The sequence below is a fragment of the Mobula hypostoma genome, chromosome 8, assembly GCF_963921235.1.
Source record: "Mobula hypostoma chromosome 8, sMobHyp1.1, whole genome shotgun sequence".
In the NCBI taxonomy this organism is placed as follows: domain Eukaryota; kingdom Metazoa; phylum Chordata; class Chondrichthyes; order Myliobatiformes; family Myliobatidae; genus Mobula; species Mobula hypostoma.
Genome location: NC_086104.1, coordinates 107,056,477 through 107,072,200, shown reverse-complemented (window position 1 = coordinate 107,072,200; position 15,724 = coordinate 107,056,477). Strand labels below are relative to the sequence as shown.

The 15,724-nt window shown below is 42.5% G+C and overlaps 1 protein-coding gene across 3 annotated transcripts in view; it reads right to left on the bottom strand.

The window, feature by feature from the left end:
- The window catches only part of snx14 (sorting nexin 14), a 174,602-nt gene extending 163,076 nt beyond the window's left edge, over positions 1 to 11,526 (bottom strand). For 2 of the 3 annotated variants that reach the window (XM_063056561.1, XM_063056563.1), the window contains exons 1-2: positions 11,337 to 11,526; positions 7,177 to 7,297 (exon numbers count right to left, since the gene is read on the bottom strand). In XM_063056561.1, the coding sequence (XP_062912631.1) occupies positions 7,177 to 7,297; positions 11,337 to 11,473 (258 nt within the window). In that variant the 5' untranslated portion in view covers positions 11,474 to 11,526. The remainder of the gene's footprint in view (positions 1 to 7,176; positions 7,298 to 11,336) is intronic. The other variant, XM_063056562.1, reaches the window with a different exon arrangement.
- Positions 11,527 to 15,724: the final 4,198 nt, after the last annotated feature.

The window sequence follows — 15,724 nt, the reverse complement described above, 5'->3', positions numbered from 1 at the left end:
CACATTATCATTGAGATCACTGATATTGATGGTGAATTGATTATGGGGAGCAAGGACATGGCAGACCAATTGAATAATTACTTTGGTTCTGTCTTCACTAAGGAGGACATAAATAATCTTCCAGAAATAGTAGGGGACAGAGGGTCCAGTGAGATGGAGGAACTGAGCGAAATACATGTTAGTAGAGAAGTGGTGTTAGGTAAATTGAAGGGATTAAAGGCAGATAAATCCCCAGGGCCAGATGGTCTGCATCCCAGAGTGCTTAAAGAAGTAGCCCAAGAAATAGTGGATGCATTAGTGATAATTTTTCAAAACTCGTTAGATTCTGGACTAGTTCCTGAGGATTGGAGGGTGGCTAATGTAACCCCACTTTTTAAAAAAGGAGGGAGGGAGAAACCGGGGAATTATAGACCGGTTAGCTTAACATCGGTGGTGGGGAAACTGCTGGAGTCAGTTATCAAAGATGTGATAACAGCACATTTGGAAAGTGGTGAAATCATCGGACAAAGTCAGCATGGATTTGTGAAAGGAAAATCATGTCTGACGAATCTGATAGAATTTTTTGAGGATGTAACCAGTAGAGTGGATAGGGGAGAACCAGTGGATGTGGTATATTTGGATTTTCAAAAGGCTTTTGACAAGGTCCCACACAGGAGATTAGTGTGCAAACTTAAAGCACACGGTATTGGGGGTAAGGTATTGATGTGGATGGAGAATTGGTTAGCAGGCAGGAAGCAAAGAGTGGGAATAAACGGGACCTTTTCAGAATGGCAGGCGGTGCTGGGACCCCAGTTGTTTACAATATATATTAATGACTTGGATGAGGGAATTAAATGCAGCATCTCCAAGTTTGCGGATGACACGAAACTGGGTGGCAGTGTTAGCTGTGAGGAGGATGCTAAGAGGATGCAGAGTGACTTGGATAGGTTGGGTGAGTGGGCAAATTCATGGCAGATGCAATTTAATGTGGATAAATGTGAAGTTATCCACTTTGGTGGCAAAAATAGGAAAACAGATTATTATCTGAATGGTGGCCGATTAGGAAAAGGGAAGGTGCAACGAGACCTGGGTGTCATTATACACCAGTCATTGAAAGTGGGCATGCAGGTACAGCAGGCGGTGAAAAAGGCGAATGGTATGCTGGCATTTATAGCGAGAGGATTCGAGTACAGGAGCAGGGAGGTACTACTGCAGTTGTACAAGGCCTTGGTGAGACCACACCTGGAGTATTGTGTGCAGTTTTGGTCCCCTAATCTGAGGAAAGACATCCTTGCCATAGAGGGAGTACAAAGAAGGTTCACCAGATTGATTCCTGGGATGGCAGGACTTTCATATGAAGAAAGACTGGATGAACTGGGCTTGTACTCATTGGAATTTAGAAGATTGAGGGGGATCTGATTGAAACGTATAAAATCCTAAAGGGATTGGACAGGCTAGATGCAGGAAGATTGTTCCCGATGTTGGGGAAGTCCAGAACAAGGGGTCATAGTTTGAGGATAAAGGGGAAGCCTTTTAGGACTGAGATTAGGAAAAACTTCTTCACACAGAGAGTGGTGAATCTGTGGAATTCTCTGCCACAGGAAACAGTTGAGGCCAGTTCATTGGCTATATTTAAGAGGGAGTTAGATATGGCCCTTGTGGCTACGGGGATCAGGGGGTATGGAGGGAAGGCTGGGGCGGGGTTCTGAGTTGGATGATCAGCCATGATCATAATAAATGGCGGTGCAGGCTCGAAGGGCCGAATGGCCTACTCCTGCACCTATTTTCTATGTTTCTATGTTTCTATATAGATTTCTAACAGCAACAGACCCAGCACTGATCCATCTGGCACTCCACTAATCACAGGCCTCCGGTCAGAGAGACAACCATCTACAATCATTCTTTGTCTTGTCCTGCAAAGCCAATTTCTAAGCCAATTTCTAAACCAATTTACTATCTTGTCCTGAATGCCAAGCGACAAACCCTTCTTGACCAACCTCCCATGCGGGACCTTGTCAAAGGCCTTGCTAAAGTCCACGTAGACAACATCCACTGCCTTGCTTTCTTCAACTTTCTTAATAACTTCTTCAAAAAACTTTTAAGATTGGTTAGACATGACCTATCTTGCACAAAGTCATGCTGACTACTTTTCAATAACTTTCCACTACTGATATCAGGCTCACCAGCCTATAATTTCCCATCTTAGTCTTAGAGCATTTCTTAAACAATGGTACAAAATTAGCTATCCTCCAATGCTCTGGCACCTCACCCATTTTAAATATCTCTGCTAGGGCCCCTATAATTTTTGCACTTGCCTCCCACAGGGTCCAAGGGAATACCTTGTTAGGCCCTGGGGATTTATCCACCTTAATTTGCTTCAAGACAGCAAACACCTCCTCCTCTGTAATCTGTTTAGGGTCCATGACCTCAAAGCTGCTTTGCCTCGCTTCCAAGTAAATAGTTGCAAAAAATCCGTTTAAGATCTCCATCATACATTTCAGCTCCATGCACAGATGACCACTCTGATCTTTCAGAGGAGAAATTCTTCCCTTGCTATCCATTTGCTCTTAACATATCTGTAGAAGCCCTTAGGATTCTCCTTCACCTTGTCTGCTAGAGTAATGTTGTGTCTTCTTCCAGCCCTCCTGATTTCTTTCTTAAGTGTTCTCTTGCATTTCTTATAGTCCTGAAGTACTTCATTTATTTTTACCTGCCTATACCTGCTATGCACCTCCTCCTTTTTCTTAACCAGGGGCTCCAAGGTTTCCTGAACATGTCATTCTTGCCTTTTATTTTGACAGGAACATACAAACACCGTATTCTCAAAATTTCATTTTTGAAGGTCTCCCACTTACCAAGTACACTATGGCAAGAAAGCAAACTGCCCCAATCCACACTTGCAAGATCCTTTCTGATACCATTAAAATTTGCCTTTCTCCAACTGAGAATCTCAACCCAAGGATCAGATTTATCCTTTTACATAATCACAGGTTTCCCTCGCTATCTGAAAGTAGAGCGTTCCTATGAAACCTTTTGTAAGCCGAAATGGTGTAAAGTGAAGAAGCAATTACCATTAATTTATACGGGAAAATTTTTTGAGCATTCCCAGACCCAAAAAATAACCTGCCAATTCATACAATTTATAGCACATAAAACCTAAAATAACACTAACATATAGTACAAGCAGGAATGATTTGATAAATACACAGTCTATATAAAGTAGAAATAATGAAAGAAAGTTTGAAGTTAATAACTCATCAGGGGTGATTGATAAGTTCGTGGCCTGAGGTAGAAGGAGATAAGTTATTAACTTCAAACTTTCTGCATAATCACTCAGAGTTGACCTGCATGTGCATGTAACGAGAGCTGTATAACTCACCTCCTTCGATCCTAGGCCACAAACTTATCAATCACCCCTGCTGTAGGCACTTTCTGGAGGTCCAAGATCCGCATGCTCCACGACCGCTGGACTTGTGTGTGTAAATGTAGGAGGGGACTATGTTGAAAAATAAACGTGCTAGGCTTTCTAAAATTGACACAGTCTACCTTAGGCCACAAACTTATCAATCACCCTTCGTAAGACTGTTCCAGCCTGTTCCGTGTATGTGAGCCATTATATCCATTCTGGAATTTGTCTCCCGGTACTACCATGCACATAGATAAGTCTGGCTCCAGCCTGTCTTCTGTGGGGGTATCTGAACACCTATATCTATTCTGTAAGAGGACCTGCAAACCAGTTGGTGGCCTGAGCAGGAACAGTCGCAGACTGCCCGGGAGGCTTTGAATAAAGGGTTTATACTTATACGGTCTCTGAGTGAGTTTATCCGGATTCGACTTCCACAGGAAGGAAAATGCAATGTTAGCATCATTTTGAGAGCATTAAATCATAAAAACAAGGATGTAATGGTAAGACTTTATAAGGCATTTATCAGTCACATTTGCAGTATTGTGAGAAGTTTTGGGCCTCTAATCCAGAATAACAGAAAACTAAAGCACAGAAACAGGGCCTTTGGCCCATCTAGTCCATACAAACCAATTAAATTGTCTAGTCCCATTGACCTGCACTGGACCATAGCCCTCCATACTCCTCCCATTCATGTACCTATTCAAACTTCTATTAAGCATTGAAATCCAAACTGTATCTATCACTTACATAGGCACATTCTCACCACCCTCTGAATGAAGTTCCCCCTCAAGTTTCCCGTAAACAATCCTCCCGGGAGGGGGGAAAAGATGGTGGCGCGACGGCAGCGCGCGCGGCCACTTCGGTGATGATGTCTGTTATCTGTCAAGTAGGGGACCGTGCACAATCCCGATTTGATGGAGATGGACATGAGAGTACAGCGGAACATCTGGAAAACTTCTGAAATGACTGCTTTGCTGCTGCTGCTACTGTGTGGTAACCGGAATCTCTGGAGCTGAAGGCCCCGAAATCCTCGGCTTTGCATGTTTCAGCGGATGGGGAGAGGTCGAAGGCGCTCGGCAGAGGATGGCGCTCGGGAGGCTGTATCGGAGAGGCTGCTCAGAAGCTCGGAGTTTTCGGACAGATGGACTCAGGGTCGGCTGGGGTCAGCTGCTTCCAAGGTATCGGCAAGTTGACGGTGCTTGAAGGTTTATGGTAGGGAGTTTCTCCCTTTTGCCGCCTGCTATCGGGAACTCGGGAGTCGATCGACTCGGAACTTCGAGGCTTTTTTTTTTACTGTACCTATGGTCTGTTCTTTATCAAATTATGGTATTGCTTTGCACTGCTGTAACTATATGTTATAATTACGTGGTTCTGTCAGTGTTAGTCTTTGGTCTGTCTTGTTTTCTGTGATATCACTCCGGAGAAACATTGTATCATTTCTTAATGCATGTAAGCATTTCTAAATGACAATAACAGAGGACTGAGTGTGCTCATAATCTAATCTTTCACCCTTAACCCACGACCACTAGTTGTAGTCTCACTCAACCTCAGTGGAAAATATCTACTTGCATTTACCCTATCCATACCCCTCAATTTTTTATACCTATCCAGTAAAGGATGTGCTTGCATTGGCCAGAGTCCAGAGCAGGATCACGATACGATCCTGGGAATGCATTGACTAACACATGAGGAGTGGTTCACGGCTGTGCGTCTACATGCTGGAGTTTAGAATGAGTGTGGATCTCATTGAATACTGCTGAAGACTGCAATGCCTAGACTGGATATGGAGAGGATGTTTCCTGTAGTGGGGAGTCTAGGACCACAGGGCACAACCTCCGAATAGAAGAATGTTAATTTAGAACAGAGATGAGAAAAGATTTGAAAGCCTCAGGGAAGGTGCAGAGAAGATTTATGGACATACAAACCATTCAACTATTGACTTTATTGTGTAGTCTGATCACCTCAATACAAGAATGTAGAGGCTTTGGAAGGAGTGCAGAACAGGTTCACCAGGAATTTGACTGGATTAGAGAATATCTTCACTAGAGTGTTCAATACTCAAGGTTGATATGATGGAAGTATCATCATTATGTGCTGTGTCATAAGAAGTAGGTGACCATGGTCCCATAACCACGATTGTTCTTGGCAAATTTTTCTACAGAAGTGGTTTGCTATTATCTTCCTCTGGCCAGCGTCTCTACAAGATGGGTGACCCCAACCACCAGGACCAGGACTACAAGATGGGTGACCCCATCACCAGGACTTGTGATATGCACCAGATGCTCGTACGACTATCCACCACCTGCTCCCATGGCTTCACGTGACCCTGATCGGGGGGGGGGGGGGGCTAAGCAGGTGCTACACCTTGTTCAAGGGTCACCTGCAGACTAGCAGAGGGAGGGAGTGCCTTACACCTCCTTTGATAGAAACATTTCTTCACCTCGCCACCCAAAAATTATGGAAGGCATTGGCAGGGTAGTTAGTCTTTTTCCCTGGACTGAAATGTCAAATATTAGAGTACGTAGGTTTAAGGTGAGAGGGGCAAAGAGGTAATTCTTTTTAAATAAAGTATGGAAGGAACCTGGAATCCACAGCATGGGGAAGTGGTAAAAGTAGATGTGAAACCAATATTTAAGAAGTGTTTAGACAGACACACGAACAGGAAGTAAATAGAAAGATATGGATGACATACAGGCAGATGCGCATCATCATGGGCACAGATACGGTGAGTTCAAGGATCAGTTCCATGTTCTATTAGGCAGCATTTCGCTCCAATAATCCTCTCACTGATGCCCAGTTTGGAAATTGCAAGGACGACTCAGCTCTACCCCTCATCACAGCCCTGGACAAAAGAACTGAATTCTAGAAGTGAGATGAGTGTGAAATCAGAGCAGCACTCTGTGGCACAATGCACCCCTGAGAAACCTAAGTTAATGGACAAAGGGAAACACTCCAGTTGTTGGAGTTATAGCTCAGAGGGAGATTGCTGTAGATGTCATGGTTTAATCATCCTCCAACCCCTAAGTATCACAGCAGAGGTTCCTCAAGACTATATCATAAGTGCAAACCATCTCCAGCTACTTCCATCAGAAAATGTGATGTAGAGGTGTTTGCTAAGGATTGCACAAAGATTAATTTCATTCAAAACTCTTCAGAAAACGAAGCAGCCCATATGTGCACATCTTACCACAAGACATAGGAACAGAGTTAAACCATTCAGCCCACCAAGTCTGCTCTTCATGATATTGCATGACTATTCAACGTTAAACCGTACGGCACAGGAACAAGCCCAAGAGGAGATCCAATGCTGATGATTCTGTGGTCAATGTGTCACCTCCCGACACTCCAAAGACTTTTCACTGGTCAGGAGTCTAATGTAATAATCTCCAATTCCCTGGACAAGTACAGACCAAACTCTAAGAAGCTCAACACATCCAACATGAAATTACCCATTTCATTAACAAGCCTTTCACTGCCCAGAACATTCCTTCCTTTCAACACCAGTGTACAGTGATGGCAAAGTAATCTACAAAATAACTGTGGCTACTCCCAGGTGTCTGTGACAGCATGTCCTCAAACCCACAACTACTCTCATCAAGAACAAGGGCAGCAGGTGCACGGGGATCACCACCTTCCAAATCATGCACTATTCTACCCTGAAAATATATCACTGGTGGGTCTAAGTCCTTAAACTGTGGCCACACCATCACCAATAAAACACCAGTTTTTCAAGATGGCAGTGCTCAGATCATGAGAATAAATAAATTATGAAAATAAAAACTCAGAGTTACCTTTGGCTTGCGCTCAATAGTGAAGAGAATATTGGGTAGAAGTGAGGCCGGTCCAAGTGAGCAGTAGAAACTGACAACTCCAGCAAGGAATGACCAGAAGATCATGAGAATATGCAGGTACCTTTAGGTAGAAAACAGAGTTATCATGGGATTGACCAGCTTACATTCAAACTGTTACGTAAATGTGGTAAATTTATTCTAATATGGCTTCATTTAAAAAAAAACTCAAAACAATCTGCTTAAATAAGACCCTAATTGCTCATAAAAGAAATCACTATTGATCCAAATCAAACAGCGCTGGAAACACTCAGCAAGTCAAGCAGCATCTATGGTGACAGGAAAAGAGTTAATGTGGCGGCCACCAACACCGCTTAGAAACTAAACACAGCCGGGGGGGGGGGGGGTGAATTGCCTTCCGTCCAATCTGAAAACAAGCTCCAAAGTTGAAGAATATATTCAATCCTTTATTAAAAAACTAGTAAAACAATCTTGAAGCGATAAAAACTAATGAAACTAAATTGAAGCAATATAACAAAATAAACTGTCTTAGCATATTAAACATACTTGAGCTTTCTTCAACGCAATTAAGCTACCAAGCTAACTAAGCAATTTTAAACATAATGAAGCAGTTTTAAGCGGTCAGCAAAAAAGATATCATTCTGGCTTACTCCTTAGCTTTAGACTCTACGTGAACTTCCAATGACAAAAGCATGAATTTATAACCTAAACTCTTTGCTTCTAACATACTCCCACCCACATGACTAACTACCATAATAAAAGTAAACACAACAAAAATACAATGTGGATGGAAAATAGATACACGGCTCATATAGGTCAATTGTTGCTCTCTAGAGTTAACATTCTAGGAAGTAGCAATTCTAGCAAAATTCCTTTTTTTTGTAAATTTTAGATTTTCAGCAGTGAAGTAAAATAACTTCACACTACCTCCAAATCAATTTCATGACATGAGAAACACATTCAAAGTCAATAGTCAATACACCTAATTAACTGACATTCATTGCTGTTGTTACAAACATTAAAGATGCACACCTTAAAACTACACTATACTTTCTCGACAGTTCTCAAGGATATATCTGCATCACAAAACCATTATACTGCAAGGACAGCATTATTTTTTTTCTTGCGCCAAATCTCAATCTATCATCAGTTGGAAGTGCAAAATCACCGATACCGTTCGACAATAAGAAACAGGTCATTCAGCCCTTTGACCTTGCTCCACCTTTCCTCAAAGCTTATCAAAATTCTACCTTCACTGCTCCCTGACTTTTGGTACCTTCCCATCCAATCACAGGAAATATGACACTTGTCCCTTCACCTCTTTGCTTTCAATCTCCCAGCAATACCATACGTCCTCCCAGGTGAAACAGCGATTCACCTGCATTGAACACTGCATTCACCCCAGCCCAGGAGAAATGAAACACAGATTAGCTGATGGTTCAAGTTTATTGTCATGTGACTGCACATATATGCAAGCAAACAACGTTCCACTGGACCATGGTGCACCCATAAAATATCACACAGAACATTAAACAAAATATTACCACAAATAAGGTAACAAAATATAATTCAAAATCCACGTGAAATGTACAGCAGGGGAAAACAGTAAACAGCTTGCCATCCTAGTGACGAGACCTTGGTAGTGGCAGGCTATTCATTAGTCTCACAGCCCAAGGGAAGAAGCTGTTATGCAGCCTGGCAGTCCTAGTCCTGATGCTTCTGAACTCCTTCCTTTCAATGGGTGGTAGGGATCCTCACCAATGCTTTAGGGCCTTTACATACAACACTCCCAGAAAAATGTCACAAATAGGGGGAAGGGAGACTCCAGTGATCTCGTCAGCAGCTTTTAATATCTTTCATCAATTTATTTATTCAGAGATACAGAATAGTAAAAATCCCTACCGGCCCAATGAACCCGCGCAGCCCAGTTACACCCATGACAAGCCAATGAATGCTGGGGTCATCGTCAAGAGGTTTGGATTCACCATGATTGGCTGTTCAAAGGTTAAAACTTATAGTAATGATTCAATATTTAACTATTTTGTGCTGGGTCAACAAATGAAGCATGAGTTGTCTCATGAGGACAATGCAACACCAAGGAAGAAGCTGTTGATTGAAGAAGTGCCTATGGTTGAAACCTGAAACAACATTTGACCACGGTGAGGTAAGACATTCTGAGTCCAGGGCAATTAATTGTCAATACTTTATGAATGTCCGTGTTAGAGGCACCACTTGGACAGTGATTTGGCCATCTCAGAAGAGGTTTACTCACAAAGCAGCTCAAGAGGAAAAGCTGGCAATCAGTTTGAACAGTATCACGCGAGTATCTGGACAATGGGAGGCTCACTGGAAGACAGGAAGTAAAAATCCCAGCATGACACTACAGGTGATGTGGAGACTAGGGGCATTCTGGAGATGAGTTTAGTATCTACAACTTGTTTTCAGATTTTATGAATAGCACAAATCAAGCTCAAACCGAGTTGGATACTTTGAGAAGGGAGTGCATTGCAGCATGAAGCTTGTCTAAAGTTCTGAAAAATCCAATTCAGAGAGTTTCAACAGATTCTGATTAGATTATTGTGGTATACTTACACCAGACTACTTTCCCTGCATACATGAAGCTCAGAGCAAACTGCATACATGCTAATAATAATAACAAATAATTAAAAAGAGATGAGTGCAAAAGAGAATGGTTGAAAGAGGCAGTGCAATAGAATAGTGCAATGGTTGTAGCGTACTTGTACTTGCTGAGGGTTGTCCAATACCACGTTGTCAAAGTACAGCAAGAGAGTCTGAAAACAGTGATAAGAGACTCCAAATTGAAAACAATCCAGCAAAGGAACATCAGAAGAGATAATTCTGCGACTTCAAAAAGTCCAGAAGAAGAAACAAAGGGGAAGCAGAGTGGGAGTCAGAATGCAAGATATTGCAAAAGCAACAATACGGAGATGGGAAGCCTTAAACTATCAAAGCAGGTATTGCTGCTCATGACTTCAATATACTAAATACAACGGGTAACTGAATGTTAATGTCTATGCCTCTCAAAGTCCAACAATACATCCCCGACATGAGAGGTGGAAACAGGTAAGGCCGGCCAGCAGGGCTCTGGTGATGTTGTGTAGGCCAATCCCCTGTACAATAGATTACAGAAACATTGATGAACTACAACTACAGCATCAACTTTGGACTATAGAGACAGGAGATCATCAGTGGCCTGTGCTCCACTGAGGGCTAAGGGCCCAAGAAGAAATATCTATATTTATAAGTAAGATTCTTCTTTATATTGGTAAGCTTTTTGTGAAAAGTTTAGTGCATAGAGGTGACACCAAGAACAGAGTGGCCGGGAATGTACTTCAAACAGTATGCACATAATTACCTTAAAACAATTGCTGAAAAAGATTGAGACACCAAATGTATACAGAACTAGCTGGCTGTGTAATTCCTTGAAACTGCTGGTGACTGGAACGGATATTTCAGAGAGAACAAGTGCAGGTTGTGGTGGGGAGGTTAGTGCATGATAAGAACAGGGGGTCATGTGTATTGTCGACTGAACAAGTATTTGTAAGTGTGCTTTTAAGATAAATCTACCATGTGATATGACTAACAAAAAGTGCACTCAACGATGCAGGGTACACGGAACATAGGTTCCGTGTACCTGATAGCGTGTCCACTGGGTGTGTCTTCTGCCGTTGTAACCCATCCACTCCAAGGTTCAATATATTATGCGTTCATAAAATGCTCTTCTGCACACCACCGTTGTAACGCGCGGTTATTTACCTGTCAGCTTGAACCAGTCTGGCCATTCTCCTCTGATCTCCCTCACTAACAAGGTATTTTCGCCCACAGAACTGCCACTTGTTGTTTTTGGTACTTTCAATCGACGGAGACCATGAAACCCCCATCCTCACCATGATGAAGCAGCTAATTTACTGCCCTCATTGTGACAGAGACCCCGGAACTCTGCTGATGCCTGTAGTAGCACCAACCCTGCCTGATACACTGACAAAAATCACTGAATTCCTTGGCTTGTTCCCCGCAATGGACCGCCTACCCCATCCTGTGAATACCTCACAGACCATCTCCCAGCCCAGCCCCAACACCAGGCGTCCCCACGCTCCCCGACACTGTCCGTCACCATTTACCTGTTCAGCAGCAGGGTACAGGAGGTGAGGAGCAGGAAAATGCCACAAAAGACTGGATATTGGCGGCTAATGTCGCGAATGAGGTGAATGCGCAGCCTGAGACCCAGACGCTGCAGCGCCCGGGGCACGGCCGGCATGTTGGACCCGTACTCGGAGCCCGTCCCGCGGACACCCGCCCCTTCCGGTTCACCCTCCACCTACTGCGTCACTTCCGACACCTAATGGGAGTAGTCTGCCGGGCCCGACGAGAGCTCGGCAAGTCACCGGATGGTGTTTGGGTCCGGCTGCAACTGAACGCAAGCTCTCTGGTATGAGTGGAGTAAATCAGCTGGTTCAACTCTTTTTTGTGAACTTGTCGAGGAAAGACAGCGTAGCATTTCGTTGTTGCTTTATGGAAATAGCGGTCTCGCAGTATCATGCTGATTGCGAACCTGATGGTATCGGGGTCCATCTTTTCAAGGCTTTGTCTGAATGCTCTAGCCAAATTTTTCGCTATGATTTTTTTTTGGAGGTTGAACGCAAACCCCCGCAGCAGTATGTAGATCCTAATTAAAAGTGTGTAAAAATTAACACAAAACCGAGTTTTTCTTAGAAGTCAGATATCCGTCACTTCGATGTGCATATCCTAGTGAAAGTACCTGCAATGTATAGGACACTGGACTCACACTGCCCAAGTTAGACGCAGCGAAGGTTTAATAGACTAACATTTGGTATTGAATGTTTGGTTATGGGTGCTCAAGTCAGAGAAAGACAGATGTTAAAAAAAAATCAACGGGTATGGGATAGTGCAGGAGGGTAGAGCAATCATGTAGCCATCTACATGGAAAGTAGTATCTATCAAGGACCCCTCCACCCACGTTATGCTCTCTTCTCACTTCTGCCATGAGGAAGAACTACAGGAGTCTCAAGGCCCACACTACAAGGTTCAGGAACAGTTATTCCCTCTGGTTCAAGAGTCTGATGGTTGAGGGATAATAACTTCACTTTCCCCGTCACTGAACTGACTTACTTTCAACCTCGATGGTTATTGCTCATTTATTCATTTATTTGCGTTTGCATAGTTCGTTGTTTTTTGCACATTGGATGTCTTGTCTGTTTGTATTCTGTTGTTTCTTTGTATTTACTGTGAATACCCAGAAATCTCAGGGTTGTATACCGTGACAAATAAGTACCTGAATATATCTGCTTTTAACTTCAATCTCACTGAATAGCAGAGTGGAGCGCAGAGGAGCCGGCCAACTTTAGAATGGGATTCCAGAGTTTACGGCAATGATAATTGAAGGTAAAGCCAGTACAGATCTTGAGTTACAAGCACAAAACCTGTTAGGTGGGCATAACATTGTCTGAGGAAGTTCTTTCCCAGCTGCCATTAGCCATTCTTCTCCCTCCTGTTTCATATGCCGAGACTGATGGCTGTACCCACCCGTTCTATATGGCATCACGTGATTGTGGCAAAGCTCATTTCCCCTTCATTCTTCACAACCAGACTGTCACCTTTGACAATGGCCCATACCATTATCTTCCAAAGCCTACTGAGTAGGATATGTCCACTCAAGTCAATTCACGTTTAGCAAGCAGCAAACTTGAATGAACAGGGGCAGACCTCTTGGCCTATATATCTTGATCATTAAGCCCAATCTGATTACACCCTCAATTCCTACTCTATCCACCCACCTTTGCCTATCAGAAATCTATCTACCTCTGCTTATGAATTATTTAACTACCCTCTAAGAGTTGCTAACAATTGACTCAAACATTTTTTTTGTTTCATCTCTGCCTTAAATCGGCAGCCCATAATCTTTAAAAACAGTGAGTAAAATAGAACTTTGTCATTGCTCAAGACAGGATTGCAGTGCACTCCAGTCCACACAAATAAAGTAGTATTAGTTTGAGATTCCTCAACAAAGGAAACAGCAGCCTTCTGCATCCTTTATCACAACACCAAGATTTATTCTTTAATCAAGTCCCCTACTTCTAAACTCCCATAGATGCAAGCCACAGCTGTCTGAATGTTCCTCACAAGACAACCTCATTCCAAGTACTTGACCAGCATGTCTTCATTGAAACGTTTCCAGTGCATTAACATCCATCCTCAAGACCAACACTGTACAAAATACAACAGTTGTGGTCTTACAAGCACAACCTCTGCCTTTGTACTTTTCTGCACAGTAAACATAATTGGCTTTCCAAATTAGCTGCCATATACCATTTGTGAATCATGCACTGGGACAACCAGATACCTCTACAGTTCTATTTAAATAATCTTTGGGACAAGATAATGAGGCACAAATTGGAGATAATGTTAGTGATTGTTAGTTAATGGACATATGCAGAGAGCAGGAAGTGATAAAAAGAACCATTCTTCAGAAATCATATGTATCAATATACAATGGAGTAAAGGGAATTACAGAGGCATGAGGGGAGCTGGCCAAAGTTGATTGGAAGAGGACGCTAGCAGAGATGGCAGCAGGGCAGCAATGGGTGTGTTTGTGGAAGGCACAGGATAGATTCATCCTCAAACAATAAGTATTCTAAAGAGAGGACAAGGCAACCGTGGCTGACAAAGGAAGTCAAACACAGCATAAAAGCAAAAGAGGGGCCATGTAACAAAACAAAAAGTGGAAAGCTATTAAAATTCACAGAAGGCAACATAAAAGCAATGAGAAAAGATAAAACATGAAGCTAGCCAATAACACAAAAGAGGATACCAAAGGCCTTTTCAAATATTTAGAAATAGAACAGGTGGACATGGGATAGCGAACCACTGGAAAATTACACTGGAGAATAATGAGGGACAAAAATGCGGATGAGGACTTTGTGCCAGTCTTCGCTGTGGAAGGCACCAACAGTATGCTAATGTCGGGGGCAGAAGTGTGCAATTTCTATTACTACCAACTGCTGCATATTAGTGATTTAGATGATGGAATAGATGGCTGTGTTGCCAAGTTTGCAGATACAAAGATTAATGGGAGAGCAGGTAGTGTTGAGGAAACCGGTAGGTAGGCTGCATAAGAACTTGGATTTGGAGAACGGTCAAGAAAATGGCAAATTAAATACAATTCACTTTGATAGTAGGAACAAATGTTAACAGAGAAAATCCAAAAATCTGAGATTTGGGAGCCCTTGTGCAGAACACCCTAAAGGTTAACTTGCAGGTACAGTCAGTGGTGAGGAAAGCAAATGCAAGGTTAGCATTCATTTTAAGAGATCTAGAATACAAGAGGAGGAATGTGATTTTTTATAAGGCACTGGTGAGGCCTTACCTTGAGGATTGTGAACAGTCTTGGCCTCCTCACCCAAGAAAAGATGTCCTGGTACTGGAGAGGGTTCAGAGGTTCACAAGGGTGATTTCAGGAATGAAAGGGTATCATACAAGAAACATTTGATAGTTTTGGGTACTTGCTGGAATCTATAGGGATGATGGGGATTTTCATTGAAACCTTTCGAATGTTGAAAGGAGTAGACATGGAAAGGATGTTTATCATGGTGGTGGTGGGGGGGTAGTACAGGGAAGAGAGTACTGCCACAGCATAGAGGGGCTTCCATTCAAAAGATGCAGAGAAATTTCTTTAGCCAGTGAATTTGTGGAATTTGCTACCACAGGAAGCTATGGAGGCCAGGTCTTCAGGTGCATTTAAGGCAGAGCTTGATAGGTTCTTGATTGGACATGGCATCAAAGGTTAGAGGGAGATGGGCAGAGAGTGAGGCTGAGGATTGGGAAAAGTAGTATCAGTCATGATTGAATGGTGGTGCAGACTTAATGGGCCAAATGGCCTAAATTTGCTTGAAAGTTATGATGTCACCTAGACCATATAATTATCTCTCCTCTTCCTAATTTACCCATGGAGTCTTGTGTTAAGTCAGCTTTTACCAAATTTCCTATAATTCTGCATTTTAAAATGTCTGTTTTCTTTATAAGTTATATTTGTAGACCCAAATCAGACATCCCATCCAGTATTTAAGACCTATACTTAAACCAACTATCGCCTATATTTTCTCTACTTTTATTTGCTGTTCACCCCATTACATTAGGGCAAACAAACATCATTTTTTGTCACTTAATACCTTGAGAAAAGCTTGCCTAAATGGCCAAAGTAACTAACTACCTTGGCATTAACTTTAGTTGGGACAGGGCTCCAGTATTAAAATAATATAAGCAGCAGTGATTGCAGTTGGTAGATCTATCAAAATGAAAAGGACGCTAAAGCTAATGTTTCTGAAAGAATCCACACTTTGAACCAGTGAATAAGGCAGAATAATAGAGCACATTGCCACCTTAATTACAATTAGGAATGTCGCTAGCATATTTAAATTTGACCCATTTACTATCCATTGATGGAGTCACAGGTAATGCAAAATTAGTCTTAAGGTCATGTAATTATTAAATA